This window comes from Acinonyx jubatus, chromosome C2 (assembly GCF_027475565.1).
Source record: "Acinonyx jubatus isolate Ajub_Pintada_27869175 chromosome C2, VMU_Ajub_asm_v1.0, whole genome shotgun sequence".
Taxonomy (NCBI): Eukaryota; Metazoa; Chordata; class Mammalia; order Carnivora; family Felidae; genus Acinonyx; species Acinonyx jubatus.
Window position 1 is genome coordinate 155,823,904 of NC_069384.1, and position 20,842 is coordinate 155,844,745.

The following is a 20,842-nucleotide window of genomic DNA, read 5'->3' on the forward strand; positions in this document are numbered from 1 at the left end:
ACAAATTACCATTATTGGGAATGAAAAGACATTAAAAAGGTAAGCAAACATTATGAACAATTTTATGATATGAAATAATTTAGACAAAATGAACAAATTCCATGAAAAATACAAACTTATTAAAGCTGAAACAAGAGGAAATAAGTAATCTAAATACCTATACCTATTAAAGATATTGACTATTATCAAAGTCCTTCTCATAAACAAAACTCTAGGCCTAGATGGTTTCATTAGCACATTCTATCAATCATTTAAGAAGGAAACACCAGTCTTATAGAAACTCTTCCAGAAAAAGGAGTAGGAGACACTTCCCAATTTATTTTATGAAAGCAGCATTTTCTTAATACCAATACCAGTCCAAGGTAATACAAGAATACTGTAGAACAATACCTCTCATGTACATACATGTAAGAGTACTTAGCAAAAATATTAATAAATCAATACGTTGTGGACAAATGAGTTTTATCCACAGAAGGCAAAATTGGTTTAAAGTTTGGAAAACAATCAGTAAATTTCTCCATACTAACACAATAAATGGGGGGAAATCACATGATTTTAAGACATGCAGGAAAAACATTTAACAAAATTCCACACCAATTCAGGATAAAAACCACTTAAAATACTAGGAGAAAAGGAAATTTCCTCAATCTGATATAAGTCATCAACAAAAGACCTACAGCTAACATCATACCAAATGATGAAATGCTGAATGCTTTCCTCCTATAGTCAGTGACAAAGCAAAGGTATCTATGCTCACCATTTCTATTCAACATTGTACTAGAAATTGTAGCCACTGCAACAAGGTAAGAAAAAGGAAAGCCATAAAAATCAGAGGAAGAAGCCTGGGTAACTCAGTTGGCTAAGTGTCCAACTTCAGCTCAGATCATGATCTCATGATTCATGGGTTCGAGTCCCACATTTGGGCTCTGTACTGACAGCTCAGAGCCTGGAGCCTGCTTTGGATTCTGTGTCTTCCCCTCTCTCTGCCCCTCCCCTGCTTGTGTTTTTTTTTTTTCTCTCACTCTCAAAAATAAATAAATAAACTTTTTAAAAAGATCAGAGGAAGAAGTAAAATTTTCTCTAGTCCCAGATGACATGATTGTTTATATAGAAAGTTTTAAAGAGTCTATATACCAATTACTAGAACTAACAAGTCAATGTGTAAGGTCACAAGACACAAGGTCACCATTGGAAAAAAGTTAGTTTTATGTCTACATACCAATTTAAAAACTGCAATTTAAAAAGCAATTCCTTCTACAATAGCTTTCCAGCTTTCCTGGCATTGGGTATGGCCTGTCACCAAACTCCAGTTGATGGAACATGATTTGATGTGTTCTGTACCACTATAGACACAGCCCAGAAAAATCCTCCCACGTGCAATCTTCAGTCGTCTCTCCCCTTCCTTATCATTATCAGAAACTGTGACAGGCTTGAAAACCTTGGTTTTAAGATGGCAGAGCTATAAGATAGGTGTCTGGGTCCCTGAAGTCCTGCTTTAGAAGAGAGATGCCTGCTGTCAGGAATAAGTGTTTTGATATGTCTCATAACAAATTTGTTATGTTTGATTCATTTTCTGATATTACTTTAACTGATATAGTGACCATCACTAGGGGATCAGATAAGAAATGCGTGGTGGATGAATATTCTCGAACACCATGCTGCAGTTAAATGCCATGAAAAGATATATATATAGTTGTGCATACATCCAGATGGCCAACAGACACATGAAAAGATGTTCAACATCACTAATCATCAGGGAAATGTAAAAAATGCAAATCAATACTACAATGTACTATCACCCCACACCTGTCAGAGTGGCAAAAGTAAAGAAACACAAGAAATAGCAAGTGTTGGCAAGGATACAGAGAAAAAGCACTGTTGATGGAAATGCAAACTGGTGCAGCCACTCTGGAAAACAGTATGGAGTTTCCTCAAAAAATGAAAAATAGAACTACCCCACGATCCAGTAATTTCACTACTGGATATTTACCACCCCCCCCAAAAAAAAACTACCAAAAAAATACTAATTCAAAGGAATACACGCACTGCGATGTTTATAGCAGCATTATCTACAATAGGCAACATGGAAGCAGCCCAAGTGTCCATCAATAGATGAATGGATAAAGAAGATGTGATTATATAGATATACATATAGATATAGATATTCCCCAACCATTCTAAAGAATGAAATCTTGCCTTTTGCAACAATATGGATAGAGCTAGAGAGTATAATGCTAAGTGAAATAGTCAGAGAAAGACAAATACCATATGATTTCACTCATATGTGGAATTTAAGAAACAAAACAAACAAGCAAAGGAAAAGAGAGAGAGAGACAAACCAAGAAACATACTCTTAATTATAGAGAACAAAATGATGATTACCAGGGAGGAGGTGGGTAAGGGGATTGGTAAAACAGGTGATGGGAATTAAGGAGTGCACTTGTCATGATGAGCAGCAGGTGGTGTACAGAATTGTTGAATCACTATACTGTACACCTGAAACTAATACAACAATTGTGTTAACAATACTGGAATTAAGATTTTTAAAGAACTAGAAGAAAAATTAGAACCAGAAAGAAAGAAAGAAAGAAAGAAAGAAAGAAAGAAAGAATTGTGTAGACAGAAAGACTGAGATCCATAATGTGGAACCACTTATTTATGTAAATTGGAATACTTCCCATTGTACATTGAAGGAATAATACATATATAAGGACATATTATTGAGTGCATTAGAAAGGCTGGAGTGGAACGTGAGTGGATTTTAGGGACAGGGAGAAAAAAACATGTGACTATAAGATGATATTCAACTCAGCCACTGCAAGGAGACAACACAAAGAGACACCAGGTTGGAAGATGGGGAGTCTGAAAGCAGATGCTATTAGGAGTCCATGTGAGATCAGCACACAAAGACAATATTAAGGATGGTTTGGGAGGAAGTCCAGTGGTACAGTTTGCTTTGCAGAAATAGCAAATAAATATACATTTCATTTTTAAAAAGCAGGTTGATATTCATGGTCACATTTGCAAGACAGAATGGTATAGATTTTCTGGTAGATGCAAAAATACAAGTTGTAATAGTGCTTGCCTATGTGTTTCAGAGGATGAAAGAGCAGACCTAGGCCGGCCAACTCCATCTTGTTCCGTATCCACCATCTTGAGTGACTATGTCCCCATCATGGCCGCAGAAAGAAGTTTCCTCTCAAACCTCAGACCACGCCTCCTCCCCTTGAGTAACTTCCCACTCACCCGTTCAAACTTCCCTATCAAACCACGCCCGGCAACCTGCGTGACGGGACTCTGACCTTTCCCCAGCCAATCAGCTAGCAAGCCAATCAGCTGAGGCCACAACCCTTCCCCAGCCAATTGGCTAAGGCCATGATCCCTATAAAACCTTTGTGCTTTTGAAACCCGCTCTCTCTCTCTCTTCGGTATCTCACTGCTGCATCGGTGCAGGTGGGGGATTGAGCTCGAGCTAGCTCGAATAAAGGCTCTTTGCTTTTGCATTGGACTTGGCTCCCTGGTGGTCTTTGGGGATCACAAATTCTGGGCATAACATTTGGGGACTCGCCCGGATCCCCAAGACCCCAGAGGGACCCCCGACCCGGAGAGCCTGATTGGCCACAGTTAGTGTCTGTTCGTTCCCTGTCTCTTCTGTGTGAACTCATTTCTGAAATTCTGGTGGTGCCTGGCACAGTCTAAGTGGACACACTGGAGGACCACGGGCTGGGACCACGGGACATTCCGATCCTCCCTTCTGAGGGACGTGGAATCCCCTCAAAGGTCTGAGACGAGGTGGGTCACTCCTGCCGGTCGGCGTGAGGCCGTCATCTAGCTTTCGGTTTTGCTTCCACGGAGTTAGAAGACTGTTTCTAAGGGCCCCCTGTTTGTCTGTTTCTGTGTTTCTCTGTTTTGTTCTGTGGACTTACTGGACGGACGTTATGGGACAGACTCAGACTACCCCTCTAACCATTATGATTGATCACTTTAAGGATGTCAGCCAAAGAGCTAACAACCTCAGTGTGGAAGTCCGAAAGGGTCAGTGGCAGGTTTTTTGTTCTAGCGAGTGGCCGGCTTTCAATGTCGGATGGCCGCCAGAGGGAACCTTCGACCTCCCAGCATCCACCGAGTCAGGGGTATCATCTCTCGGCCTAAGATGGGCCATCCTGATCGGCTCCCTTACATGATCACTTGGCAGGACCTTGTAGAAGGCCCACCCTCTTGACTTAAGCCCTTCCTAGCCCCACGCCCTCCGGAACCAAAACCCATTCTTGCTTTACAGGGGACAGAGAAGAAGGAGAACAAGAAAAGTCTTACCCAGCCTTCAGCACCCCTCTACCCTGTCCTATGAGGGGGAACTGAAAAAGAATTAATTTTTCCTCCCCCGTATAACCCCCCTAGGGTGCCAGAAAAACACCATCCTCCCCCTCCGGGGGAGGCAGATGCTGTTCCCAGAGCGGGAGGCGGAAACGCTCCAGTGGGAAGGCCGCCCTTTACCAGACAAAGGGCTCAGAGGGAGCAATCCGCCTCCGCCGCTGACTCCACTATTCTGCCCCTGCGAGCCACCGGACTCCCAGACGCGGAGGGGAATCAGCCCCATCACTATTGGCCTTTCGCCACTAGTGACCTCTACAATTGGAAAGCTCAGAATCCTAAGTTTTCCGAGAAACCGGCAGGGCTTATTGATTTTTTAGACTCTGTTCTTTTTACCCATCAGCCCACGTGGGACAATTGCCAGCAGCTTTTGCAGGTCCTGTTCACGACTGAGGAAAGAGAAAGAATCCTCAATGGGGCCCGAAAACTAGTTCTGGGCGCAGACGGGAATCCCACCACCAACCAGGCTCAGATAGATGCCTCCTTCCCCTTAACTCGGACCCAGTGGGATTTCAACACGGCAGAAGGTAAGGAGAGGCTCCGGGTCTACCGCCAGACTCTAATGGGGGGTCTCCGAATGGCTGCTAGAAAGCCAACCAATTTGGCCAAGGTAGGAAATGTACAACAGGGAAAAGATGAATCACCAGCTGCCTTTTTAGAACGGATCATGGAGGCATTCTGTACCTATACCCCCATGGATCCAGATGCTCCGGAAAGCAAGGCAGCTGTTATCATGGCCTTTGTAAACCAATCAGCCATAGACATTAGGAAAAAATTACAGAAAATAGATAGGCTAGGAGAAAAAAGTCTGCAGGACTTACTGGTGGTAGCCGAAAAGGTATATAATAACCGGGAGCCTCCTGAGGACAAGCAGGCTCGCGCCATGGCGGCTGCCAGCAGTAAGCAGACTCGAGACCTGGCCAGAATACTACTAGCTACCACTGCTGATTCCCCCGAGGAATGAGACCGCCGTCTCTGGCAGCTGGTGGGCGACTCAAGAGGAGGTAAAGGAACCACCAAGGGGGGGGGAAGCAGAGGCTGCAGAAAGATCAGTGTGCACACTGCAAGGAGATAGGGCATTGGGCCCGAGAGTGTCCGAAAAAGGCCGGCAGGAAGGGAAGCAAGACTGATCGAGTAAAAGTCTTAGAGCTAGATGAACTGAGTGATTAGGGGAGTCGGGGTTCAGACCCTCTCCCCGAGCCCAGGGTAACTCTTAAAGTGGAGGGGACCCCTGTTGACTTCCTCGTCGACACTGGAGCACAACATTCAGTCCTCTGCACCCCACAAGGAAAGCTAGCCAACAAGAAGTCCTGGGTACAAGGGGTAACTGGTATGAGCCAGTATTCATGGACTACCTGAAGAACGGTAGATTTGGGGATGGGCCGGGTATCCCACTCCTTTATGATAATACCGGAATGCCCCTACCCGCTGTTAGGACGGGACTTACTGACCAAGATTGGAGCTCAGATAACTTTCAGACAAGGGAGGCCTCAGGTCACCGATGCCAAGGGCCACCCCATCCAGGTCCTGACCATAAAACTAGAGGATGAATACCGCCTCCACCAGGAGGTGCTCCCGAGAGAAGATAATATAGACAGATGGCTACAAGAATTCCCCTCGGTTTGGGCAGAGATGGGGGGGATAGGACTAGCCACTCACAGGACCCCAGTCCTGGTAGAGCTCAAGCCAGGAGAAGGTCTGGTAAGGATCAAACAATACCCCATGTCTCAGGAGGCCTGGAAGGGGATCCAGTCACACATCTGGAGACTACGAAGCCTAGGGGTACTAGTTCCTTGCCAGTCTGCCTGGAACACCCCCCTGCTGCTGGTCAAAAAGCCTCACACAAATGACTATTGACCGGTACAAGACCTCCGGGAAGTAAATAAGAGGTCACGGACATACACCCAACTGTTCCCAACCCATATACTCTCTTGAGCTCCTTGGCGCCCTCCAGGGTCTGGTATACTGTACTAGATTTAAAGGACGCCTTCTTCAGTCTGCCGCTGGCACCCCAAAGCCAACCCTTGTTCACCTTCGAGTGGCATGATCCGGAAGAGGGCTACAGCAGACAACTCACCTGGACACGGCTGCCTCAGGGGTTCAAAAATTTGCCCACCATCTTCGACGAGGCACTACACAAGGACCTGGGTGAGTACAGAAGGGAGCACCCTGGCCTCACCCTTCTACAGTATGTAGATGACATCCTGATTGCTGCCGACACGGCCAAGGACTGCGAGCGAGGGACCCAGGACCTACTGGCTACCTTTGGGGCCTTGGGGTACCGGGCATCCGCAAAGAAGGCTCAGATATGCAGGAAGAGGGTAAGTTACCTGGGATACATCCTGGACGGCAGACAGCAGTGGTTATCAGATGCCAGAAAAGAAACTGTCCTAAAGATCCCTACTCCCACTACCTGAATGGAAGTAAGGGAATTCCTAGGATCGGCTGGCTACTGCCACCTCTGGGTTCCGGGTTTTGCTGAGATCGCCAGGCCTCTATATGAAGCTACCAAAGAGGGGAAAACATTTAAATGGACTGAAAAAGAAGAAACTGCCTTTAATCAGTTTAAAAAGGCCCTCCTAAGTGCCCCAGCCCTGGGCCTACCAGACATTACGAGGCCCTTCCACCTCTTTGTAGACGAACACAAGGGAATAGCAAAAGGGGTTCTAACTCAAGCCTTAGGCCCCTGGAACCGCCTGGTGGCTTACCTGCCCAAGAAGCTAGACCCAGTGGCTGCCGGCTGGCCGCGATGCCTAAGAATTATTGCGGCGACAGCACTCCTAGTCAAGGACGCAGACACACTGACCCTAGGACAGGAGCTCTGGATCACGACCCCACATGCCATTGAAGGGGTCCCGAAACGGCCTCCTGACAGATGGCTGAGCAACACACGTGCGACTCATTACCAGAGCCTCCTACTCAACCCTCCACGGGTCCGGTTCCACCCCTTTGCGGCCCTCAATCCTGCCACCCTGCTGCCCGACCCTGACCTAGGTGCTCCCCTACATGACTGTGGGGGGATCCTGGAGCAAGTACATGGATTCCAGACGGATCTGACTGACCGGCCCCTCCCCGATGCCGAGGCTACTTGGTTCACTGATGGCAGCAGCTTTGTGCAGGATGCACACAGGTATGCGGGTGCAGCGGTGGTCACCAAAACAGACACTGTATGGGCAGAGGCTCTACCCTCCAGAACGTCAGCCCAGCGAGCAGAGCTCATCGCCCTTACCAAGGCACTAACTCTGGGAGCTGGAAAACGGCTTAACATCTACACAGACAGCCGTTATGCATTTGCCACAGCTCATATTCATAGGGCAATTTATCAGGGGAGGGGGTTACTGACGGCAGAAGGACAGACTATAAAAAATAAGCAGGAGATACTTGACCTGCTTACAGCCTTATGGCTTCCTGCCAAGCTGGCCATTATCCACTGCCAAGGGCACCAGAAAACTGATAACCCAGTAGCTAGAGGTAATTGAAAGGCTGACCAGGCAGCCAAGGCAGTAGCCCTTACTTCAGTCCCCACCATGACCATACAACTACCGGACCCAGGAGACCCAGTTTTACCAGACCAGCCCAAATACTCCCAGGAGGAGTTACAGCGGATCAAGAAACTCCCCATGGCCCAGGAGATAAAGGGATGGTGGTATACACCTAACAAGGAGCTCGTGCTGCCAGACCGGCTCGGAGTCTCAATATTAGAACACATGCATCGGTCTACTCACATGGGGGCCCGAAAATTAAAAGACTTAATCCGACATGCCAGAATCAAGATTCACCAACAGGACACCAAAATAGAGCAAGTTGTATCTGCCTGCAAGACCAACGCGAGGGCCACATCAAATAAAAGAACCAGGCTCAGAGGCACCAGACCGGGAGCCCAATGGGAAGTCGACTTCACTGAAGTCAGACCAGGAAAGTATGGTTATAAATATCTTTTAGTATTTAAAGACACCTTCTCTGGCTGGGTGGAGGCATACCCAACCAAGCATGAAACAGCTCAGACGGTGGCTAAGAAGCTACTAGAAGACATCTTACCCAGGTATGGTTTTCCTGCCATGGTAGGATCAGACAATGGACCAGCTTTTATCTTGCAGGTAATGCAGGCAGTAGCCAAGGCTATGGGGGCAAACTGGAAATTACATTGTACTTATAGGCCCCAGAGCACAGGACAGGTAGAAAGAATGAATAGAACCCTAAAAGAGACCCTTACCAAATTAACCATGGAGACTGGCGGGGACCAGGTGACTCTCCTACCGTACGCCCTTTACCGGGTTAGAAACACTCCTTACACTCTGGGTTTTACTCCCTACAAGATTATGTTTGGCAGGCCACCCCCTGTTATTCCCAACCTTCGAGCTGAACTTATTGCTGAGTTTAAAGATCAAGAACTTTTTCTTTCCTTGAGCGGGCTCCAGAGGGCGCACGAGGACCTTTGGCCGCGCCTCCGTGCCATCTATGAGGCTGGCCCGACTCCGACACCTCATCAGTACAGGCCAGGAGACTGGGTCTACATCAAGAGGCACCACCGAGAGACCCTCGAGCCGCGCTGGAAGGGACCCTACATCGTGATGCTGACAACCCCCACCGCTCTCAAAGTAGACAGCATTGCGACCTGGGTCCATCACACCCACGTTCGGCCAGCGGACCCCTCCTAGATCCGGAAGGACTTCGTCACACAATGGGCCATCTTTCAGGACCAACACAACCTGCTCAAGGTCAAGTTACAGTGCATTCGACCCACCTGATATTGGTAACTCTGTTAACTCTGCTTGTCATTGCTCATGCTGCCGGGAGTCCCCACACCCCCCAAAACATTACCTGGCAGATCATAGACACCAGCTCAGGGACCGCGTGGGGGCCATCCAACTAATGGTCCTCTGTGCTCAGTACAAGCCCCTAATAACAGGAGAGGACAAAATAGAAATGCAGCCGGTCCCATGATTGGGTCCGCAAGCTACATGACAAGCGGGGAATGAAAGAGCAGACCTAGGCCGGCCGACTCCATCTTGTTCTTTATCCTCCCCTTGAGTAACTTCCCACTCACCCGTTCAAACTTCCCTATCAAACCACGCCCGGCACCTGCGTGACGGCTCTGACCTTTCCCAGCCAATCAGCTAGCAAGCCAATCGGCTGAGGCCACGACCCTTCCCCAGCCAATTGGCTAAGGCCATGATCCCTATAAAACCTTTGTGCTTTTGAAACCCGCTCTCTCTCTCTCCAGTATCTCACCGCTGCGTCGGTGCAGGTGGGGGATTGAGCTCGAGCTAGCTCGAATAAAGGTTCTTTGCTTTTGCATCGGACTCGGCTCCCTGGTGGTCTTTGGGGGTCACGAATTCTGGGCATAACAAGGAAAAGTTGTTGCAAATAGTAATCTGATAGCCCAGGGGCCATTCATGGGAGCCTAAAAATGGGAATGTTAGAATTGAGACTGCCATTTCACCAAAAACTCTACAATGGATCTGTAAAGGAACTGCAAAAACCCCTGAACAGTACATCACACACAATGATACATACTTGGCCTAGTGCTCTTCTAGAAAAAACAGCTCAAGACTGTCAGACATTTCGTCAGGCACATATGAGAAGGAAGAAGATCCAACCACTTAGTAATCCTATTGTTTTAAAATTCCTATGTAAAGGAGAAGAGGTATAGTACCAGTTTGGCCATTTAGTATGTGAATTATATACGATTTTAGATAGGGCTCTTTAGACTAGAGACTCATCTCAGTGTCTAACTGCTGAAAAGGGTGCAATAAAAATATATTTAAAGCCCTGTGGAATTAGCAATGACCATTAAAGCTGTACTACTTAAAGAAAAATTCATAATTGAATGAGATTGCTTTGGTCTCACTGTAGTACTCACATATAACTTGGGAACAGGCAACTCCTAGTGATACAAAATACATTTTAATTATTTGCCTACATTTGGGGAAGTTTTTGAAAGCTACCAATAACAACAGGGAATACCAAAGTAGGATTTTATTTAAGAGGACAAAGTATATGGTAGAGGAAAAGGTAAAGAGTCAAAATGTTCTTGTCTCGTTACTGATTTTGGCAATAAAATGTTTCAACACAGGGTTTTGGTCTCCACTCTACTGTGGTGCTCAAAACTTCAATGCATTGGAATCTGTGCACCATAAGAACTTCGTAAAGATGTCAAGATAAAATGCCTTTCCTTCACTGTAAAACAGTTATGACTTGCTGAGGACACAGTCATCACACCGGTTGCAAATGCTCTACAGATGGAAACCCAGAATTATATTAAGGGACAGATGCAAGCAGGATGCATTATTAACAGATGCATTATGTAGCCAAAATGAGAAACATTCACTTTGAATTATGTTGGAGCAAGTTGGGGTGGGGAGTGGGTAGGCAGGAGGTAAAGAGAGATTCCCAGCTCACTCATAGGATTCTTCTTTCAGGCTATTTGGCAAATCTTTATATGCCAGAACAAAACTTAAGATGTATCCCTTGGCTATACATCCTGGTAGGAAATAGCCTTTGGCACACCACCATCTAGTGGCATCCAAGAAGAACTCAAAAAGCTCTTTTTGGTTTTTTCTTTAAATTCATTGGAGCAGAGGAAGTGGAGCTTAGGCAGCCTGAGAACCTCCTTTCATTGCACTCTAAGCCCTCTGTAAATAGGAGGCACTCCCACTGGACTTTAATAATGGCCATCAGACTGCCCTCATCTGAATGAATCCTGCTGCCTTTCATCATCTTGAGTGAGGATAATAGTATCTATCCCTAAGTCTGTTGTGAGAATAAAAAGGACTCATATGTGTAGTGCTCATGACTGTGCCTGGTGCGGAGTAGGCACTCAAATATCCTCAGCAGCAATGACATTCCATGCTTAAAAATTCAACTCACCACTCATTAGAGTTAAACCAAACCATCTAGGCCTATCAGGCTGCCCTACCGCCACCATCCACGAACAGGAAGCAGCACGTCACCGAGCAAGAGCAGAAAAAAGAGATGAAGGAAAAGTTCCTTCCTTTCCCTATTTTTAGAACATTATTCTTTCCATGACCCTCAAACAATTGGTGTTAACCATTTTGGGTTTCAGAAACACGTCTGGGAAAACATGGATTCACTGGAAAAATGCATACAAATCTTACATTTGATTTGGGGAGGTTCACTGAGCCCCCAAGCTTATTCCCATGAACACCAAGGTAAACACTGCCTCACTGAGAGACTGCAGGGCCATCAGAATGATGGGGAGGGGCACTTTCCCTCCAGGCCCTCTTTAAACTCCTTGTAGTGATGTGGGGAAGAGTTCTTGGTAAATACAGGGCCTGCTTTATGTGTGTTCTCATCTCTGCCCTGGGGTAAATGGTCTTGCCATTCATTAATTCACAGAGAAAAAGCTAACAGAAATCCTTTAAAGCTGCAGTAGTATTTTAGGTGTGTTCTCAAGCTTTACCCTCTCCTTTCTCCAAACCAGAAATAAGGTCTTGGGGACTTCTCTAAATGCAGTATGACAGCTGTAAGCAGAGGATGAAAGGTCTGTAAAGTAAACTGACATTAAGATCCCAGACCTCTGTCAGGTAATTTAGGGTTTTAAACAATAAATAGAACAGGTGTCCAAGATTGCCAGCAGGCCTGGATACTTATATCTTCATGAAAGCCACATCTTCTACGAAAGAAGTGCCCAAGCATGGGTGACCTAAGCTGTTGCTCACTGAAAACCACAGGACTTTCCCCTGCCCTATCACCAATCAATCCTGAGCCATGGCAGCTATTTGTTGAATCACAGTGGACCTCCTCAAATTCAAAAGCTGTACATGGTTCATTGTGATTTGGGGTGTTACTTAATGTAGTTTTAGATAGTTGAATAATTTTAGGGACATTATCTGGTCCAGATGAGTGAATATGCATGGTCAAACATTCTGTCCTTGCCAGGTCAAATATATCACAAACCCAAGCAGACTGCAGGATAAAGCAGGAAGAAGAAGGTTGGTGTCGGTGATCTTTTGATTTTCTCCCCTCACGCTCCCAAGAGAAGCTAACATTCCATTTTCTAATTTTGGTCTCAATTTTATTAAGTTGTATTCAAGTTAATAATGCCTCTGTGGACAATCATGCCGTACTAAGCCTAGTCATCTTTCTGATCAACCATGATCCCTATCTTTCCCTTTGTCTCCCAAACACTGGAGCCATCCTTCATATCTTACATTTTCTTTCATCCTTTCTTATACTTTTCTGTTCCTTTCATCTCATCTTTCATCTCAGGAATTCATTCTTTGGCTATATCTACTATTATATGTCCTATATATGTGCTCTTTATACGTACTTTCCTCATATTTCTACTTGGTTCTTTGATTTCTAGCTCTTGCATCATGCTGCTCACACTGTTCCTTATATCAAGTTTATTGATCATCCCTATTTTAGGTCCTTGACCTATCTGTTCCAAAGTTTGGTTTCAGAGGGTTTGTGTTTGTTCAGTTTGTGGTCTTTTATTTTAGTCTAATTAAAGAGACTGCAGGCTATTTCCTTGGGTATATCTGCCACCCTACCTGCTAATAGGTCATGAGGAAGGCTAAGAGCCAGGTTCTCTTCTGTTTCAGCTCTGGGGAGCCTGAAGGATAAGCAGGAGAAGAACCCCGGGCACCACAAAGCTACCTTTGAAACCTTTACCAGGCGATTCCCACCTTCCCACCTTTAAACTTCCCACTTGAAACACCTTGAAACACACACACGCACGCATGCACACACACACACACACATATATATGTGTGTGTGTGTGTGTGTATATATATATCTATATATATATCTATATATCTATCTATCTATCTATCTATATATATATATATATATATATCTTAGAAAAATGCTGTTCCCAGAAGGATGCAGTGAAAAGAATGTGACTCTGGAGGATTTAAACCTCCATGAACCTTGATTGAAAAGACACTTCAGACAGCATTTTAGGGATTAAAGAAAATGTGTCTAGCCTAGCACAATCCCAGCAGAGTAGGTACTAATAAAGTGTTCCCTTCCACAAACTACCTCATAATCTTCCTACTCTTCACATTCGGAATGGCTTAGGAATCAATCCAATAGTAAAAGAAATAGTGGAGACTCTGTTGTTAGCAGTTCTATATTACAGAAAATTAGATATATCTCACACGTATTGCCATCATTTTAATAGATGCATAATTCATAAGTTTACAATTAAAAAGTTATGGAGGTAGATTGATGCTCTCTATGGAGGTGCTACTCAAAGCTCTAGATTTAAGTATGCTGATTGGCTCTTAGGGGCCAAGGCAAAAAATGTGGTCAAATGCTTTCTGCCAAAAGCAATGATAATTTAATCTAGGGGAGACCAACTGGGATTCTCCGCTAACGTAGCCTTTAGGACTGTGAAGGAGTCCTTTAGGGTTTTTGGAACCTGTGCCAGGTGAAGACAAGAGAGATAGATGAAGCCACAGCTGGAAAGTGGCCAGAAGGAAATGACTACCTCTGAAAGAAGAAAGACTATGTGGAGAAATAAACCAGCCAGTTGGGCCCCTACCCACTGTATCGGTAAAGGAACCATCGTTTGTTAAAGAGTATAAGAGTACACACACTCAAAATTGGAAATAAAATCTAAAGAGTAGTGTTCCCACAATCCAGACTGGTGAACTTTTGAAGGAAGGTGTGAAGTTGTAAGCTAAACAGTCCTGTGCACTCACCACAGCTATCTGCCATAGGAAAGTGGATGAGATAGGATGGGCAATGTAATCAGTATCAGGCCAGACTCCCAATACCAATACTCAGTGGCACCCTACCATAACCAGTAATGGAAAAATCTAACATCTGGGTTTTGATTGTAAAGTTTGTAAGGAAGTCTCATCATTTTATGAAAGAGTAAGAGTGGTAGGGTAGACTACATTATAACTAAGCCCCCTTTAGCTCAATTTCTCCGTGTCTCGAGAACTTGGCACCTTAGTTTCCTTTCAATCAAGATCATGAATGATCTACATATTTGCTGTAGAACTCATCTCAGATTACGGTCCTCTCACAATAATACTTGGGATTTTCTGAAGATGTCCGCATGCCCAGAGAACATGCATTTAATTTTTAAGTCAACACTTTGAGTAGCTACTTCATACTAGGCACTGAGTTAACTCAATTGTGAGTAATAGGAATGCAGGTACTATTCCCTCCTGTCAGTGCATTTGGACCTCTGAAAGGGGAGGAGTCGCAGTGAAGGAATTACTGCAGCTTAAAAACTAGTAAAAACAATAACTCCCATTGTCAAAAACCAAACTCAGCATTAGAAACTTTTGATCCATATCCCAAGCAAACAAGGGAAGAGCCAATTCTTTGGCCGCTTCGTTCCACCCACCTTTACGAGTACAGCTTATAAGCCAACCCAACACTGGAGAAGAAGGACAAGTACATCACCAAGCTCAAAATTGACAGGTTTCTCTCATTAACCAACTTCTTCAGAGAAGCAGCGACCTACCATGGAAGGGAACAAGAAATACCTAGTGAGGTTTTGACGTGTAGATGGGGCTATAAAGCAGGTCTTAGACTAGACACAGTGCCATTTTGTTTTGGGTCATTTGGCAGGCTGACCTGGTAACCCAGATTGGGTGATCAAGGACAGAGGTGTTCCAGGCCAATAAAGGGAACTTAAAGGAAAGGCTAATAAACCAGAGCATGTGCCCAAGAAAGTACTATTAACCCAATATGAGAAATAGGAGTAAATTTTACTCAAATACGTTTATTTTTTTTTACTATTATTTTTCCAATTACTTTACTATTAACTCAATGTGAGTAAATTTTATTGAGTAATGCTAATATTTGGCAGGATTCAATCCTGACTTATCCCCAGATTCATTAAAGCCATGATACAAAGTCAAGACCCAACACCTGAACTGAGTTGAAAACAGAAACCTAGGAGTTTACTATCAAATAAAATAGCATCTATCTGGCCTTTTCAAGGCCATGATCAAACTTAAAATGCCTGGGTGGTGTTGCCATTGTAATTCAGTTGTCACCATTGCAGTCTGGCCTCTCCTTTGGGTAGAGCAACAAGGTCCCTGTAAGCTCACATGGTCCTGCACTTTGCTCCTTTTTTCTGATCATTACAAATTAATTTCAGACTTTGTTTCTAACCAAAGCCTCAAGGTCCCATGAAATATACCAATAGCACAACCTCTTTTCAAGGGCCATTGTCCTAGGCAGCTGCATGGCTTAAGTAACCCCAGGCCCTACACCCTTCTAGGAATGAAAGCAAGTTAGATATGGGATTTCTCTATAGTTAGACCTTAAAAACAAAGCTAAAATTCAACCACTTAGTAATTTTAGGAAAACCATAAAGCCAAAATAAAAATGAATATCTTGGAACCAAAGGTTACTCCACTGAGGCAATTGCAAATTACTAGTCCCTAAGGTGGGGCTCCTCAGACACCTCACAAAACAACAACAGTTGACTTAGGACCCTGCTATTCCCCCTCACTACTGCATAGAAAACTGTGGCTCTTCAGAGTGAAGTTTGGATGGATGGGGTGGTGGCTGGAGGCTATATTCTCTAGAAGAGCAGATTAAATGCAGAGAGTAGTTTATCTCTATGAAGATAAAGAGACACATAGCTGACCTTGGCTCTCCTCCACTCCTGGGCACTCAGATTTTTCTATAAGCCCATTTATTTAATCTGGGCTTGCCTTCTAGAGATCATAAAGCTCTCATCACAATGACCCAAGCAGTAGGTTTCAAAAAGGACTCTAAGCCTAGGCTGGATTCCCCACCACCCATGAAGATAGAGGCTGTTGGGCTGCATGTGACTGGATTTTCTGCTCAGGGAAACCTGAGAGGGAGGGGCCCACAATTCCGCAGAGTTGCCTCATATAAAGGAGGTTCCATTTGAGCAACTGTTTCTAACCAGCAATCAACCCTTCTTCTACACAATATTCTAGGTGGGTTCCTAAGAAAACTTGGAGTGGCTATATTTTTGAGGGAAGTACAAAGTCATTCTACAGAGTCTAATGTGCCATTGGGAGACACTACTACTCACACAGCACTTGGAAGCATGAATTAAGTAGTAGGTGGTTCTCAGACCTCATTGCATATGGGTAATACTTGGGGAACTTACTAAGGTGCAAGTTCCTGAGTCCCACCCCAAGAGATTCTGACTCAGTGGTCTGTGACTCTTCATTTATATCAAATACCCAGATCATAACAATGTAATTCTGTGGTCTACACACCTGAAGGAACAAACGTTCAGTTGGGGCGAAGGTTCTACACAGCCCAGCTGGAGCTTACACTTCCAAGAGTACTTCCCATGACTCTATAATACAGGTGGTCTGCTCCAAGATTTGTCTGAGATACCAACATACACTCAAACTAACTCCACAGGTTTATCAGTACTTTGAATAGAAGTGGCTCCAGAACCTCTCCATAGGTCAGGGATTAAGGGGCAGCTCGGGAAGGGGCTGACACAGATTGTTGGGCAAGGGACCATGACTTTTTGTTGGAATGGCAGTAGGCCACAAAGATGGCTGATTCAGACAGTGGTTACAGGTGCCGAATTGTCCATCTTACACTGGATTCTAAGCTCACTGAAGATGAGGACTGTGTGGCATTTTAGTGCCACAGAGGAGCATTCCATGTAATAGGTGCTCAATAACTAGTTGTTGAAATTTGTTTGTATATGTATTTATTTTCAGAAAGAGAGACAGAGAGCACACGAGCAGGGGGGGAGCAGAGAAAGAAAGAGAATCCCAAGTAGACTCCGCACTGCCAGCACAGAGCCTTACATGGGGCTCAAACCCACAAACCATGAGATCATGACCTGAGCCAAAGTCAAGAGCCAGACTCTTAACCGACTGAGCCACCCAGGTGCCCCAGTAGTTGTTAAAATTGCCACAGATGCACATCCCTAAACCTTGCCCTAATGCTATAGACAAGTGATGGTGACTTGCACATTAAAAGGCATACATACCACAAGTATTTATAGATCTGACTTAATACTAGATTCTCCTAAGTCAGAGCTGCCACACAGGATTACACAGGATGTGCACTGCAAAAATCTATCAAATGGAAGAATCTGTCATTTATACTGCAGCCATCAAAGACCTAAGTGTAAGAGCTACAATGAAAAAAACTCAGAAGAAAACAGGTGTGAATCTTCATGACTTAGGATTAGATATGCCATGAAAAGCACAAGAAACAAAAAAAAAATAGAATTAGTAGACTTCATAAAAATTAAAACTTTTATGCTTCAATGGACACCATCAGAAAGTGAAAACCAGTCCACAGAATGGGAGAAAATTTGTGCAAATCATATATGAGAGACTTGTATCTAGAATATGTAAAGAACTCCTACAACTCAGCAGTAAGATGATAAATAACTCAATTTTTTAAATTAGCAAAGTATCTAAATAGACATTTCTCCAAAGAAGATATGCAAATGGTCAATATGCACATGAAAAGATGCTCAACATATGTAGTCCATTAGGGAATTGAAGTAAAAATCACAGTGAGATATGACTTCATACACCTACTAGTATGACTAGAATCAGAAAGACAGATAAATGTTGGTGATGATGTGGAAAAACTGGAACCCTCATAAGCTCCTAATGGAAATGCAAAATAGCAGTCTGGAAGGTCCTCAAATGGTTTAATATAAAGCTATCATATGTCCCATCAATCCCAATCCTAGCTTTACATCCAAGAAAAATGAAAATATACCTCCACACAAAAACTTGTACACAAATGTTCAGAGCAGTACTGTTTATAACAGCCAAAAAGTGGACACAACCCAAATGTCCACCAACTAATGAATGGGTAAATAAGATGTGGTATATCCATGCAATGCAATGTTATTTGGCAATAAAAAGGAATAAAATATTAATACACACTATAACATGGTTAAATCTTGAAAACATGCAAAGTGAAAGAAGTCAGACACAAAAGGTCACATACTTTATGGTTCCATTAATATGAAATTTCCAAAAGAGGCAAATCCATACAGATAAAAACTATATTTATGGTCGCCAAGGGTGGGCAGGGTGGCTGGAAGGTGATGGGGAGTGACTGCTGCTGAGGATGGGGTTTCTTTTGGGTATGATGAAATGTTCTGAAATTTATTGTGGGTATAGTTGCACAATCCTGAATATACCAAAAACCATTGAATTGTTTGCTTTAAATGGATTAAATGTATGGTGTGTGAATTATATTTTAATAAGGTTGTTAATTTTTTTTTTAAATAAAATACCCATTGCAATAAAACTGACGAGAAAAAGTCTAGAGGAACAAAGACATTCTATATTTTGAAAATCTTTTTTGGTGAATTTGTTTAATATTCGATCTATATAATTAGAATAAGAATTCTATAAATAGAATAAGAATTTCTATTCTTCCAAGTGCATTTCATACCAGTTGGGCCACTGTTGTATGGTTGGGCAAATTGTACACTCAACAATGGACTCAGCAGTATGTAGGAACCTTGCCCAAGGGAAACTCCACCTCAGACTGTGTGCTTTCTGGCCTGGAAGGGTAGAGCTGACCTGTGCCCTGACCCTTCATTGTGTCAACAATCAAATAGTGGTTATTCTTCATTTCTACTCATTCCTTCCCATTCCAAATTGCCCAATTCACCTAAATTCCCTAAACAATTTCCTTGAAATGCATAAGAAGGCCAGGGTTGAGCAGAATGGATGTGAAACCCCAGCCTTCCTCCTTGTTGAGTTTCAAGCATTTCTATTTACTTCCTGAGTCTGTACTGACCATCTGGGGACTCCATCTGTCTCCTTCCAGGCCCTGAAACACTGGATTGTGATTCTTGCTAACAATTTATTCCCATGATTTCATTTCAACAAAATGATTTGGAGTTTTACCTGGAGTACTGAAGAATTCTCAATTATTTCCTAATGACCTAAAATGGAAAACACATTTTAACTGCTAAAGGAAATTGAACACTGACTGAACAGTTTGGTACACTAATATTTTGAGAATAAAATGAGATGATACATATGAAAATAATTTGAATGCTTATAGAAAACAAATAGTTTGCAGCTAGAAATAGAGAGACACTAGTAAGGACTTCAAGCCATGTATCCCTAGATTATTTTGCACCTCTTGGCCTCAGTTTATCTATTAGTAAAGTGGGCATAATACCAGTACCCTTTTCATAAGGTTGTTGTGAAGATTAAATGAATTAATATATATTAAGAACTTTAGAGAAAGATCCATTTCATGCTTTGTTATTAATATAGTATTTGCTAGTATATTTCAAAGCACATTCCAGATTTTTACTTTGAACGTATTTTGGAGGGATCTGCTCCAATGTATTGGCCACTGGCTTATGAGTTTCCTCTTATCCTGACTCCAGTTTTTCTAAATAAATAATAATTTAATAGCATGATTTAGTGGTTAAGAACCTGTTTCTGGAGCTGGTCATCTGGTAATATCCAGGTTCTGTTATTTCCCTGTAATTCCCTATAATTTCTTAGAGCCTCAGTTTCACCATCTGTTAAATATATGGTTGTTGTGTAATAAATGAGTAATTTCATATAGACTTAGAACATATTAGGTACTGTTGCTATTATCAAGTTAGATGCAAAATATTAACATGTTATTGTTCATTTTATGATCAGGATTACTTATGGTTGCTGCTTAAAAAAAAAATCTCAGGTACACAATCAGGTACACACTAAGTCTACTCTCTCATGTCAGTGTAGACCTCACTAGGGCAACCATCCTGAGTGCAAAGCCTAGAATTTATATCAGGTTAAACATTTAAACAAGTACAAAGGAACCATTCGGGGTAGTTATGTCTTCATGCAAATTCAGATTTCAGGAGAGAGATAAAAAAGTACACTTGAAAGCAAGATTGTTTTCTTAAACTCTTCGTGGTTTTATGCTGACAGGTCCTGGGAATAATTTCTGACTGTAAAAAATGAATGACAGGGTCACCTGGGTAACTCAGTCGGTTAGGCTTCCGACTTTGGCTCAGGTCATGATCTCGCAGTTCGTGGGTTTGAGCCCTACTGCGGACTGTGTGCTGAAAGCTCAGAGCCTGGAGTGTGCTTCAGAGTCTGTCTCCCTCTCTCAGCCCTTCCCCCACTCACGCACTGTCTCTGTCCCTAAAAAATGAATAAACGTTAAAAAACATTTTTTTAAATGAATGACAACAGTCCATATTAAAACTTAAGCCACTGTGAGATCCCAATCCTACCTGAGTATGGTCATAAATCCTGGACTTCAGTTCTTAAAAATAGGTAATGTTCTCTTGTAAATATCTAGTTTGGCTAGATTAGAAGTTGAAGGCTCAGAGGGAATTTGACAGAATATGCACACTAAAAGGGTTGCCTCTGAAGGGTTTCTCACTGTTCCACATAGAAATAATTAACCATCTAAAAAATTCAGTGAATCACAAAACCAAATGATGAATACTAATGTCAGCCAATGATGAAGAAAATGTACATAAATATAAGAATTAATCTTGATATGCTATTATGTATCTAAAGCATATGTATGAGAA

General features: G+C 43.2%; 1 protein-coding gene across 1 annotated transcript; it reads left to right on the plus strand.

Annotated features, from left to right (window-relative positions):
- The first annotated feature begins 3,687 nt into the window (after positions 1 to 3,687).
- On the plus strand, positions 3,688 to 9,426 carry LOC113597904 (uncharacterized). The gene is given in 5 exon segments (XM_053221916.1): positions 3,688 to 4,107; positions 4,110 to 4,274; positions 4,350 to 5,342; positions 5,393 to 6,259; positions 6,262 to 9,426. Coding segments are annotated over 5 exon segments (4,962 nt in total). The 5' UTR covers positions 3,688 to 3,938; the 3' UTR covers positions 9,030 to 9,426.
- Positions 9,427 to 20,842: the final 11,416 nt, after the last annotated feature.